Below are 13,886 nucleotides of genomic sequence, written 5' to 3' on the forward strand. Positions count from 1 at the left end.
AAAGGCCAGAGATTTCCCACAACTAATTTGGTCTGTAATTCTCAGCCAGAGTCTCCTCTCTGCTTTGACAGAACTGCGTGTGCATGATTCTATGTGTGCACGTGCCTTTGCCTGTGCTGTGTCTGGTGTGTATATTAGGTCTTACATAATTTCATGTCTTCTCCCAGAATTTTAGTGTGTCTCTGCTGTATTCATGGCAGCAGTCAGTGGTGTGGTTTGATTTCAAGAGCACTGGGAATATTCCATAGTAAAAATTATCTCCACTAAAATTATGCAGTACAGTAAATGCTATTGTAAGTTTCTTTTTCATTTTTGCATTCTCTTGTAACAATGTAGATGGCTTGAAAGCATTAACATACTATTTTCTTCATGAGATTTATAAGAAGAAAATTCAGTAGTGTTGTCAGACATTTAGGTTAGAGATAAGAGCCGGGTTCCTTGAGGAAAAGAGAGGATACTAGGTTTTCATCACTCATTTTAGCAGCTCGATCAGAACTGCTCCATCAAGATATTTTTTGAAAATCTTTTAAATGCTGAGTATTAAGAGGTAAATAAAAAAAATAATGATAATGATGGGGCAGGTAATATTTACTGTACAATTACTAAATGACAAACAGTGTTCTAAGGAATAATCTTCAACACAGGTCTGTGAGGCAGGTACTCTTATTAACCCCCTTGTGCAGGCAAGGCAAATGAGGTTTAGAGAAGGTAAAACGCTTTCCAAAGGCCAAACGGGTACTTCTGGTACAGAGACACTCAGCTTTTGAGTGGGAGAGCAGTAAGTGAGAATTGTCTCTGCTCATACTGCATACATACACATACTGAATTCTTAAATGCCAATTATTTAAAGGAAAAGGCATCAGCAGCAAGATAAGTAGTCATTAAAAAAAAAAACGCCAAGAATTTGGAGTCCTTTAAATTTGGTCTTAACTGCATATTCATTCTTACATGGCTTTCAACTTCATTTCTGTGTTCTCATAGCTTCTGATTTCTTTTTTAAACTCATGTATTTTATTTTCCTTTTTAAAGTTTCAATTAAGAACCATCCAGGGCATTTTTGGCTATTTTTCATTTGTTCAGAATTTAACAGGCTCTGAGTTTATTGAAGTATTGCTCTAATGTATAGAAATTGACGCTGAACAATTTGTCTTTTTATAATTTTAAGTACAGATAGTCACATTTATGATGGAAATAACTTTCTGAAGTAGTATCAATAGAAGAAATTGTATTGTCTTCTTCAAGTAATTACTGTAAAGTTCCTGCTCTATATTTACAAATTTTACAAAGTTCCCCAAATTTTAAATTACAGTATTTCAACTGTGTGATTCCAATGAAGAGTACCTCATGATGCGAGAGGTTTTTAATCAATTAGGGGCTGGACATAAGGAATGTAGTTTCATTGAAAAACAAATAGAATTATATTCTAATTGCTGCATAGGAAAGACATATGTCATTGTTCAAGTAAAAGAAGATAACTGAGAAAATTAAAATAATGTGCCAGGATATAAAACGAAGGTGTTTTCTATGTAAGACATCTAAAGGAGATGTGCATCTTACAGGGTTTTAATCCAGCTAAGGAAAGGGCTGTGACAAAATCATGTTCACTGATGTCCTTTTATTCATAAAGCTTATTTGACATTCACATGAACCCCGTCTAGCATCTTTAGCGTGTTTATTTTTTTAGATGAGAGAACAACAGAAGTATAAGACATGAAATGGTTAGTTTTAAGTAGCAGGTTGTGCCAGTGAGTCTCCTGGCTGCCGGTTACTAATCATTCATTTGTTTATTTACTTTTTGTAATATTAGGAACAGAGAAAACTCAGAATGCTTGGAAGATGAAACAGACTTTTTCTCTTGCCTCCTCATCTTATGACATTTCTTATGCAAAACCCTCTGATCCCTGCAGGAACAACCGTACAAGTAATTACTATTTTATTGAAAGTGACATTAAAAATCCTTCAGTTAATAAACATGACATTGGATCCTGGTGTCTCCGATTCCCCTTGCATTGTTCTTATTTTCTTTAATAATGAAGTGGTTTCTCCTGAGCTCCTTCTCTGCGTTCCACAATGTGCAGATTTCATTTAGCAGAGCAGCTGTGTTCTGGGTATTAGCCAGGTGCTCAATCTATGGAAAACTAAAGACATTGGGAGTAAGACCAGAAATCTCACTAATACGGGAGGTTAGAGGATTGACAAGGACAAGGGCCTCTTAATATTTGTGCAGAATTAACGGGAGGCATGAGGCTCGTCTCTTCATCAGGGGCCACGCGTGCCCTGGAGCCTTCTGTCCTCCCGTCCACAGTGGGAGGTGCATGCTGGTGTCTGAGACGTGATCAGAGAGATTAAATTTGGTCTTCCCGCCTCCCTGTACCTTATTAATCTTTCATTTACACTGGGATTAGATGAGATTCCTGTAACCAATTCCACTGAAAAGATTCGTTCATTTTAATATTTATGCACACTGTCTAGCCCTTAAAGTAGATTCTTTTTGTCTGTGCACTTAATTGGATCAGTGGGTTTCTTATTAGCATTTTTGTTTTTAGAGATTAAGGTTGATGAATAAAATTAGTGACATGTGGCTCAGCTCATCGGCTTAATGACTACCCTATATACTGTGGGTTAAAATGAACATTTACTATAAAGATAAAATGTAGTTTAGAATCACATAGTGTTGAATCATTTAAAAAAAAGGAAAACTCTAATATTCTATGAATGTCAAAAAGCAGGAGGTGGGGAGAGGTAACACTTAATGGCGCTAAAAAGTAGTGTTGAAATCCTTACTTTTTCAGGTATGAGAATAATGTGTTATAATTTCTTGGACTAAAATCTAAAAGGCAAATTTGCTCAACCCAAAGGGTGTCAAAATGTAGCCTGAAATACTGACATAATTTAATATGAAGTAATAATATTTTAAAAATCTATCAAGTTTCAGTTTGGAGAAGTTTCATTGTGGCTTTTTGTTGACAGTATTCATTGGGAATGTTGCTTTTATATTAAAAGTGGATTAATTGTCTTGTATTTATAGTTGTATTTGAACAAAGTTTCTAAACCTGGGCACTGTTGATATTTTGAGCCGGGTGATTGTTTGTTTTGGACGCTGTCCTGTGCCTTGAAGGGTATTTAGAGGGTTTCTGGCCTCTACCTACTGGAGGCCAATAGCCTTCCACCAGTCATGGCAATCAACGATGTCTCTAGATCCTGCTGACTGTCCCCTGGGAAGGAACAGCTCTCTCAGTTGAGAAACACTGTTACAAAGGCATAGGTGATTTTTTTATTTTTTCAGATTTAAAATTCAAAATCAGAGCTACGCATGTAACAAAAGCTAAGAGATAAATAGCTCATAACAGTAAGAATCTTGGACTCTAACTTAACTTCAGTGATGTCTCTGCAATTCTCACTATATGGTTTTTGGCAAATTGCGTGCCCTTTCTAGGTTTTATTTTTATCATCTAAAGGAATAGTAGTATCTCACTCAAAGTGTCATTTCTAGTTAAATGAGGTAATGCATAGAAAATGGTTTACATACCTGCTGGCACACAGTAAGTCATTAATAAATTTCACTGACTATATTGTTATTATCAATGGCAATAGTTTAATAATATATGCTAATTTTATCTCAGTGCAAGGCTATGATAATAGAATGGTGTTATTAAAAGGAAATAGTGTAGTAAACATTTTGCACAGTTCTTTTGTTTTAATTATTGTATCATATTTAGTATTGTTTAAAATAGTTTCCAGCCTTCAGTGCCTTACATAGCTTTAGTATGTACAGATATTATTAAAGACATGTTGAAACTATTTTATGTTTTAAAAAATATACTTTTGATGCAATCTTAGCAAAGTTATTTTACATTTTAAGTAAGTCATAAGAAGTATGTTTTTCTTCTTTTTTCTAGCATATTTCCACTTCATTTCAAATCTGTAGTTGACATCATAAATAACCTTAAGGTTTTTCAAATAGTTATATAGTGCCTTCAATGCATGGTGAGGCCTGCAACCCTGAATAAATTAATAAAATGTATTCGAACTTAAAAGGGAGCAATAGCGCGACACATCCCGGGCTGAAATTTACAGGAGAAAATTGGATTCTGAACTTGTCAACAATTGTTTCCAAGTCATAAGTGAGATACAGAGAGAAGTGTATTTTAGAAGAATTAGCAGCAAATGTAAGATGCTTCTTTTGTGCTGTTACAAATTAGATTTTTCTTTCTTCCCTTGAGAAGCCAGATTGAACAAAAGAATCCTCTAAAAGAGAATTGTTGAATGCCAAGGCCATGTTTTTGAAAACTCAGCATGAGAAGAGTAGAGACGTAGGCTTGGCGTTCTGAATCAATTACCAGTGATATCCTGTCATACCGTTGAGAACAGAGGCCCCAAGTCAAGGTTTGCTGTCCCAGCAGTCACTGCATTTAGTAGGCTTAGCCTTGGCTACTAGGAAGGAATTTTTTTCACAAACTCTGATTTTCTAACAAAGATAAAAATCTTCATTCCTTAAAAGTCAGCAGAAAGTGAGGACTAATCATACTCTTAAAGAAGCTGTAAGACATTTAGCTAAGTTCCTGAATAGCTGGCGGTAGGTTCAAGGCTAGATCATCCATGACCTGTTAGTCTTGTACAGTGAAAGGAATATAAGCCACACGTGTACTTCTAGTCTCCATGCAAGCAAGAAATTAGAATTTTGTGTGAATGTAAAACATTACTATTTTTAAGAGGTAGGAGAGAAGAAGGAGACGGGTGAATACAGTATATTAAACAATGCAATACATAGGCAATATATAATTGAGAAAATAAAATACAGTATAATTTAAAATACTGCCAAACAATTTATGGAGAAGCAGTCAGAGCTATTGTCCATGTTCTTGAGTATATCTGTCCAAATGAAAGGTAGGGTTTTATCAGGGGCCAAGAAATATCTTGAGTGCTTGTAAAAAGATAATTTATTCTGGAATTATATGAAACAGTATTTGGCTACTAGTTTATACCAATGTGTCTGCAATTAAATAAAAGTCTTTTGAATTTTGAATTCTTGCTCTGGACCTTCATATAAGGATTGTGCTTTGTAGAAAAACAGTTGAATTTTAAAAGTCTTCGTCATGTACCATGACAAGTGGAAACTTACCTATAACCTTTGAGCTTTAGTGAGTCAGAGTGCCACAGGTTATGCAGATAAGCAATACAGTTTCATAATCCAGAGTAGTAGTTGCCGAAAATAATTTTCTGAGGAACTGGTCTTATTTGTTCCATTATGGAAGGGGATCACATTTTGTACCTTTCATTTTATTTTAAGTACCATGGTGTTGGGAAAAGTGGAGGGACTAAAAATACTTGGTAGAGCCAGAGAGAGGCACCAGCCTAACCACAGAAACTCTTTGTAATAAAAAAGCCAAAGAGCTCCTCGTAACTATTAACTTCGCTAGCGCACCTGGCTTCTTACCCAGTTGTAGCTAGAACAGTTAATTAAAAACGTCTTCCTAAATAAACTCTACTTACAAATTTAAATAAGACAGAAGAAAAATTGTGTGTGTAAATATAGTGAAAGTAGTAGGGGAAGAAGGTAGTTTCAGGAAATGACATAAACTTGTTTTAGCATGATCTGTATTCTGCATTTGTTTTTTATGCCATTATCTGCAAATGACCTAGTTATTTCAGTGTTATTTTTCCTGAGCTATGCTAATAACAGAAGTGGAGAAATGCTTGACACCTTAGTAATTCTGGATAAGCTGTTTATTTTTTACAAGGTTAAGAAGATAAACATCTGCTTATTGTAGGATATGAAAATAATATATGTTCATTAATCAGATGTAATTTATAATGTGAAACAAAAAAATATAGCCAAAACGCCAAGAGGGGTCTAAAATCATATTCGTAGTGGTTTGCTTTGATGTTTTACATGTGTTCTTTTACATTTTTGGCTGCTTTCAATATAATTTGAGAAAAATTATTTCCTAGTGCAGCAGTTTATTTTACTTTCTAGTTTTACTATTGTCAAAAATTTGAACAGCCTAATTGACTCTTGGTGTAAAATTCTCTGCTTCAGGACTGGAGATCTCTGCTATCCATAGTATATATCCCTTGAAGTAGAATTGTTAGATTAAAGACTGTGCATTTAGATAGACAAATCTATCTAACAGTCAAACTCTTCTCTAAAGAGGGACACTAATTTTGCACTCCTGTGACAGAGCCTTTGAATTTGGATTTCTTGGTCTGGACATTTAAATAAAAATTGTGGCTGTTAGAATAATGATTGCACTCATAGTCTTTATAAACATACTGACAAATGGAAGTATCTTTATCCTCACTCCTTGATACACACAATCATCAAATTTATAAACCTTGCTCATATGGTAGGTATACAACACGTTTCTTTCCTTCTGAGTGAAATGTAAAATCACTTCAAGTGTCTGTTCTGCAGATTCTTTAAATACTTTGCTCATTTGCAGATGAACAAGTTTTGAGAAAAACATTTTGCTGTGTCTTATCTGGAAAAGAATTTCTTAATGTATAAATTGCAATTTCAAAACGTATCGCCATGATGATAAGATTTCAGAGCTTGACTTTTTCCCTGAGTACACAAAAGTGTAATTCATGATCAGTGTATCAGAGCCTGATAAGTAGCGGTTGTTGTCAAATAAAACTAAGGGAAAAGTTAGCAGCCCTGAAACAAGTATATCTCTATTAAAAATAATTAGATATCAGTTGTTGCTTAATGTGAATTAGAGTCAAGGAAATTGAAGAGATAGACTTCATTAATCCCCAATCTATTCTAACTATCTGGAGCATAAATAAACATGATTATTTGTTGAGTAGTATATTACTATAAAATTCATGAATGTGTAAAGAAGAGTAAGACATCCCTCTTTTTCTATGTTGTTTTGCATAGTAAAATAAATATTCATGAGTAGTGAGTATCAGTTCAGGTTATCTATGTGAATATAAATTTTCATATGACTGGCCACTCAGTGTTCACTGGATCATGCTTTTGAATTTGAATTCACTAGTATCTCAGGTGCACTATGGATCTGACCCAGTTCATGAATATTCACACACACAACTGATCTTTTTGAAAGTAATCGCATCCATAGAGATGGAAATCTTGTTTGTTTTCAATAATGAGAAATGCAGTAGGATTCTGGTCCCAGAACAATTTCACAGCATATATACTTGTTTTCATTTTTTGGTAAATAAGAAACTTTAAAATATAAACACATATGCTGTGCATCCTTCTTGATAGAAGCTGTGTTTTCTTTTACCTTTAAAAGATCTTGTGCATGATTTAATTGAGATTGCATTTGTTTCTTTTACTTGCTGTGGTCACAAAAAAGAGTAGAAAAAGTGAAGCAGCACCTCCAGTTGCTCTTCCAAGCTCACGTCCATTGCTTTGCCTTGGTCATAGATTCTCAAATGCAGAGTGTCCCAATCTGCTAATGTGCTGGGAGCATTGTATACATTTTACATATAAAGACCCCTCCAAAAAAGATGAGATTACCTTGTCATCTTTTTTGTGTAAAGGGAAAATAATATTCTAAGTCAGTTAAATGTTTAGTACGTTAGACATAGGATGCTATGATCATGGAGACCCATCATTATCAATTAAATTGCATTCTATTTCAGCCCTTGTTATATCCCACATTAGAATTGTTCCTCTTTCACTGTAATGAATAGCGTATGTTTGTGATATCTATTCAAGGTCAGTCAGTCATTATAAGTAGGTTTTGAAATCAATGACCTGCCCTTTATTATTAGCATTTAGTTGAACCAACTAGAAAAAGTGACAATTATTGTTCATAAAGGTAATAATATGATATTGATTAATTCTGATTTCTAATACTGATATTGTCAAGCCTCTGAATGAGCTTTTTTTTTTTTTTTTTGACAGATTTACAGCCATTTTTATTGTTAGACATTCTAGGAGGGGGAAAGACCCAAACAAAGGCGTTAATTGAAATTACCCCCCACACTGTCTAGACTGTCTTTATCAAAATGTATACTTTTTTATTGTGTAAACAGTTAATAGACTGTGCTAGTGACAAACATCTACTTTTTTTTTTTAATTTAGGTATCAGACCTAACTGTGTTAGTAAATCACAGAGAACCATCAGTAGTGTGGGAGGAAGTGAACAGACTGTGTCCTGAGGTGTCCTGTAGATTTCTTCAGAGCTGCCTCGGTGGGAGGGGTGCCTCCTGCTCCTTCGCAGCCGGGAGAGCTCTGCTGTTTCTTGTCTTATCTATCACAGTGTTTCTCGACAGGAAGCAGTCTTGCCCCCCGCCCCCCAGGATTATGTGACAATGTCTTGGGCTAGTTTTGCTTGCCACCTCTGGGCGGATGGTCCTGGCATCTAGTGGGTAGAAGCCAGAGATGCTGTTACATGTGTATAAAGCACAGAACAGCTCCCACACCCAGAATCACCCAGCCCAGAATGGCAGTGAGGCCACCATCGTATAAACATTTGTTTGGAGACATGATTCCATGTCTAAACTTTTGGATCACCACTGAATTAGAATGGTTTTATAGGTAAAGCAATGAAAATGTATAATATTATTTTGCAGATAAATGAAGACAGGTTCAAATATTAATTATAAATTTGAATTAATTGATTTTTCTGGGGTTCTTTTTGGTAGCAACAATTGTGTTAAATGAACTCAACTGGACAAGTGCCTTAGATGAAGTTTTCAAGAAAAATCGAGAGGAAGATCCTTCGTTGTTATGGCAGGTGTTTGGCAGTGCCACAGGCCTGGCCCGCTATTACCCAGGTGAGTGCCTCGTGATTCAATAGGTATTGAATAAAATTGTAAGGACAGTGTTTAGTGTTTCTTTATAACACTGCTACCTTCTCCTGCATGGTAAGAAAAAGGTGGTTATCACCCTACTTTTGTAAAGAAAGTGTATTCCTCCTTACATGGCTCTGTAGCTACCAAAATCACTTTAAACCACCTCCCATAGCGAAGACTGCCACCATGTCCTGCACACCCTCTGACCCACATGGTAGGCTGTTGCTCCAGAACCTTGCTTCAGACGTGTAAGATCCTCCTGTCCATTGAACCATTGATGTCTCTCTCACTGACTCCGGGCACTTCCTTCAGTCTTGAGGGTGAGCAAGTACAAGCTTGCAAGCATGCGGAGTGCAGCCCAACACGGCCTCCTAGCAAAATTTTAAGTGTGTAGTATTGTTACCTGTAGGCTCTATGCTACAGAAGATCTCTAGAACATACTCATTTTGTGTAACTGAAACTTTGTACCCTTTGAGCAGTGCTTCCCCATTTCCCACTTTCCCCGGCCTGCCACCATTCTACTCTGCTTCTTTAAGTTTGACTGTTTTAGATTTCTCGTGTTGGTGGTGTCATATAGTACTGGCTCTTTTGTGTCAGCTTATTTGACTTAACACAATATCCTCCAGATTCAGCCCTCATGTCACAAAGAGCAGGATTTTCTTCTTTTTTAAGGCTGAATGAGTTGTTTTTTATGAGAATAATGCTATTATAGAACCAAGTCTCTTTAGCAAAGACACTATGATAATATTATAATTTAAAAGTGGACCACTATATTTCTCTTTATGCTAAGACATGCTTTCAACACATTTCACACTTTTTTCAAGTTTAAAAACTTTTTTAAATGAAGTGATTAAAAAAATTTCTCAGTAAGCCATACTTTCCTCTCTCATTTTAGCCTTACCATTTTGATACAGGCCAAAATTATGTAAAACAGCTCATCCCTGATTATTGTCTGTTAAAGCAAAGGTGAAAATAGCCTTTAAAATTTGTTAGTTATCTTAATTATGAGTGGAAATAGAATAGATGTTACTGTTTCTTAACTGAATTTACACATAACAATATTTGGATTTCAGGTAGTGATCTCCCTACTAGCTGTGAGAAACTTAGTGGTTCTTCTAAATTTTCTGAATGTTAGTCTTCAAAGCTGAAAAATAGAAACACTAACTTCTCAGTTTATCCCCTGAGAGTTGTTGTGATCAGTGAAATTATGTAATGAAAAGTACTTCGAAAGTATGAAGCAGTAGGCATTTTTACAAGAGTATCAACTAGATTAATTTTGTCTAAATCCAGATTTCTCTTCGTGTGAGAAATTAAAGAATATAATTGAGGTTAAAATCAGTTGATAAGGGAGCTGAAATAGGAACGTGGAAGAAGTTCTAAACAGATGACTAAATAATAATATCTAGCAGTAACACCACATGGTTGAGGTGGCCAGAAGATGGAGGTTTTAGACTATGACTTAAGTTACTTCTCTGTAGGGTGGCCAGATAAAGTAAAGGATGTGAGTTAAATTTCAATTTCAGTTAATGAAGAATTTCTTAATCTAAGTATGTGCTATTTAGGAAATATTTACAGTAAAAAAGTATTTGTTTTTTAATCAATAATCAAATTTAGCTGGTGTTCTGTATTTCTTTTTGCTCAGTCTGTCAACTTGTTCTCTCAGGCTCTGAGTTGATGAGAAACTGTGGGAAATCAACTTCCCTATTACTTCACAGCATTGTAAGGATCAGTCTGTTTCATACATTCATCCAAATGTAGAATTTTGTAGTTTTCCTTTTTTAATTGTGGTAAACTACCTTTTTAAAAAAAATTGTGCCACGTCATTGTTAATGAAGTGTCTAGTAGAAAGAGAATCCACTGACTTACCAAGGCTAAAAAATATTCCTGTTCAGTGTTAAGAGGCTCCTTAGAGCATGTCTACGTGGTGTGAGTGGGTTAAGCAAGTGTTCAACCTGGTGTCCAGGGTATCAGTCCCACTTGCCATCACTTGATCCAGTGGTAACCTTCGAAAAATGCTCCAACTTGAGCTGAGAAAGAAGGAGGATAAAATGGTTGTCAAATTGTTAAGAGGAGAAAATAATTAAATCTACTTATTATCTGCTAAGATGTGTAGGAGAAAGTCAGTGATGGGTAGCCACCATCGTGATTTCCCTTTATTAGGTTATTTAAACTGCAGGGAGACACTACTGCCTCCAAATAAGGAGGGTTCTAGAGGTTTCTAGAATGGGCATAATATTAAAGGCACCTCTGGAGACCTGATTCTGAATATCAGTTTGGTAATTGGTGGGGATTTGAACTCTAACATCTGTCCTTAGACTGAATATCAATAAATTGTCTGTTTTCTAGCTTCGTTAATCTGTGTGGAAATGAGCTATAAAAATGATTGCCAGATGCCCTTTTTCTCTCCTTCTTCCTCCTTCTACATTTCCTCCTCCTCCCCCATCTCTCCCTTCTTCTTCTTCTTCACTCCTTTCCAACTGAGAAGGTAGGAAGGCTGTGTGATTAAAAAAGAGACATGATACTGAAGGAAGAAGAGTCCTTGATTCATACTACAATTGCCATCAGCAGAGATGTGTACTTTGTCTAAGTCATGTTATGTCTCTGAACCTATGTCTTCACCAGTAACTTGGGATGATCAAAGAAGGTGACTTCCAGGGCAGACACTGTCTTTATCTGCTTGGGCATGTGGACCTTTCGCATTTGCTGAGTCTGCAGTCTGTTTTGTAAGACGACTAGAGGGACTTTTGCAGCCCTCCTTTCCCGGCAGGGCTGAAGCTGGAACCTATGTCTGCTGGCATCTTCTGTGAATATGTACTGACTGGAAAATCAGTTTAATTTATGAGTGCTTTCCTTTAGAAGCCCTTAATTGAATCATATAAATTAACCTTAATGCTATTAAATCTGCTTTCACGAGCTATCAACTTAGTGAATTTTTATGCACCATAAAAAACTATAGGTACAGACTACACATTTAATCTATTATTGTCTCTGAAAATTGTACCAATTACTGCAGTAATTGGGATTGTAATTAGGATTTAGTGGCTCGTCAAAATGCCAGTGTAAGCAGCACTTATTCTTTTTAGATAATTAGCTGCATTTACCCCCCTCAAAAAATCAGAAACTAAAACTCTGCTTCATTTCTTTAAGACATTTTCTTAATGTCTTATTAATCATATGTTCTTTCTTCATCCTCCTTCATTTGTACATTTCAAAAACAGGGGTTTACAATAAAGGAAGCTAGTATATGTTGAATTAGTGTTAAATATACCATAGGGAGGCCTTTCCTTCTTGTATCTGGTAGGATTTTGCTAGAGTAAAATGCAAAAGAACGTGCACGCAAAGTACATTTTTGCTACGCTAATAGCCAGTTGTTCTAGAGCTGCTTAACTCTTCTTGAAAAATACGTCAAAAATGTTTTCAACATCAAATAGCGATGGCAGAGTAGTCCAAAGAATCCTTTTTTGATTATTTATAAAGGGAGCATTTGATAGGTTCTGGTCACTTTGAAGAAAATGGGATAGCAGTGCAGCCTCCACATTTTTGTTAATTATGAAAGAACTGCTTTCAGAGATCAGTTGTCTTTAAAAATGCCTTTTTTTTAAACTTTGATATTGGTGAGTGGATGCCAAGTTTAACTGTAAATATGATTAATTACATGGGTGTGATCGCTGTATAAATACACTTTAAATTTAAATTGAAGTGATTACTTTGTTGCTTTTTTATGTTAATAATTATTAAAATCCAGTGCCTTGTTAAGAATAATATTTGCTACCAGAGAATCTGAAACAATGGTGATTTCAACACTATAGAGGTTTGTTTCTCACTGAAACAAAAAATTAGCAGAGACGAGGGCTGATAAGGTAGTGTCACATGAAAGGGGTTCACACTTCTATTTTATTTCTCTGTAATCCTCTGAGTATGTCGTCAGCCTGAATGTCTACCACTGTTACTTGTGTTTTTTCTTAAGGGACGAAGAATGGTATTCCTCCCTTTTTAAAGTCACTTTCTAGAAGTCTTACAAAGCCTTTCCTGAAACTTATGCAGCATTGGCCAGAGTTTAGTGGTCTTGTGGTCACAGTGACCTTCAAGGTGCCACGTACACAGCTAACTAGCAGGATCTGTATTAAGACTAGAAGAAGAGACACTGGGGGACAAACACAGCTCTGCTGTGGTTACCCTCTGTGCAGATCTGTACTTTAAAATAGCAAGTTATTTCTGCTCTGCAGCAAATTTTAACCAGATTAGGGAGTCAAAAATTTATATATCTTGAAATTTAAATTACAATACAAATCACTAAATAATTAAATGCCAAGGGAATTAGACAGACTGTAGTCATAGGATTTGCTACAGTTTTTAAAAAGTCAGGGTCATTATACACCAGAGTCATGGGAGAGGTTTACAAACTGGATTGAAAATCAAGTCAATGAAGTAGAAAAGGCAAAACCTCTTTAGGGGCAAGAAAGGCATAAAGCAAAAAAACGGGGAGGTGAACAAGTGCTACTGGAGGCTAGTGAGCATCATTAATGTAATAGGTTGTTACAGAGGAAGAGTGATAACAAATCGCAAGGTTTATTAGTGGTGGGTTATGTGGCCTTGAATGTCATATGATTTGTCTGGGATTCAATGTGCTGGAAAATACACATTTTAGGGGACAGTGAAATACTTTGGTTAAAGCAGTGTTTATTTTGATTGGAAGGAGAAACACATAGGAAACCTTGACCAGAAGATATGCTATTATAATGATCAGATGTGGAATTTTAAATATCTGAACATGGCACAAATAGGAATTGAAAAAGAAGAATCTTTGGATATAAAAATGAGAATATTAGAAACTTAAAAAAAAACCTAACTGATACATATTGCAAAATGATTACAACATAGTGCTAGCTAACACTTGTCACTAGAGGTAATTACCATTTCTTTTTTGTGGTAAGAACATTTAAGATCTACTCTCTTGGCAACTTTCAAGTATATAATATAGTATTATTAACAATAATCACTATTCACTGTATATAATGCTGTACATTAGATACTCAGAACTCATTTGTCTTCTAACTGGAAGTTTGTACCCTTTGACTAACATCTCCCTATTTCTCCAGCCTCCAGTAATCACC

At 35.6% G+C, this 13,886-nt stretch overlaps 1 protein-coding gene across 5 annotated transcripts in view; it reads left to right on the forward strand.

Moving 5' to 3' along the window:
* Nucleotides 1–13,886, forward strand: part of CACNA2D1 (calcium voltage-gated channel auxiliary subunit alpha2delta 1) — a 420,595-nt gene that overhangs the window by 291,737 nt on the left and 114,972 nt on the right. For all 5 annotated transcript variants that reach the window (XM_072965120.1, XM_072965122.1, XM_072965123.1 and 2 more), the window contains exon 7: nt 8,623–8,754. In XM_072965120.1, the coding sequence (XP_072821221.1) occupies nt 8,623–8,754 (132 nt within the window). The remainder of the gene's footprint in view (nt 1–8,622; nt 8,755–13,886) is intronic.

Source organism: Vicugna pacos, chromosome 7, assembly GCF_048564905.1.
Source record: "Vicugna pacos chromosome 7, VicPac4, whole genome shotgun sequence".
Classification (NCBI taxonomy): domain Eukaryota; kingdom Metazoa; phylum Chordata; class Mammalia; order Artiodactyla; family Camelidae; genus Vicugna; species Vicugna pacos.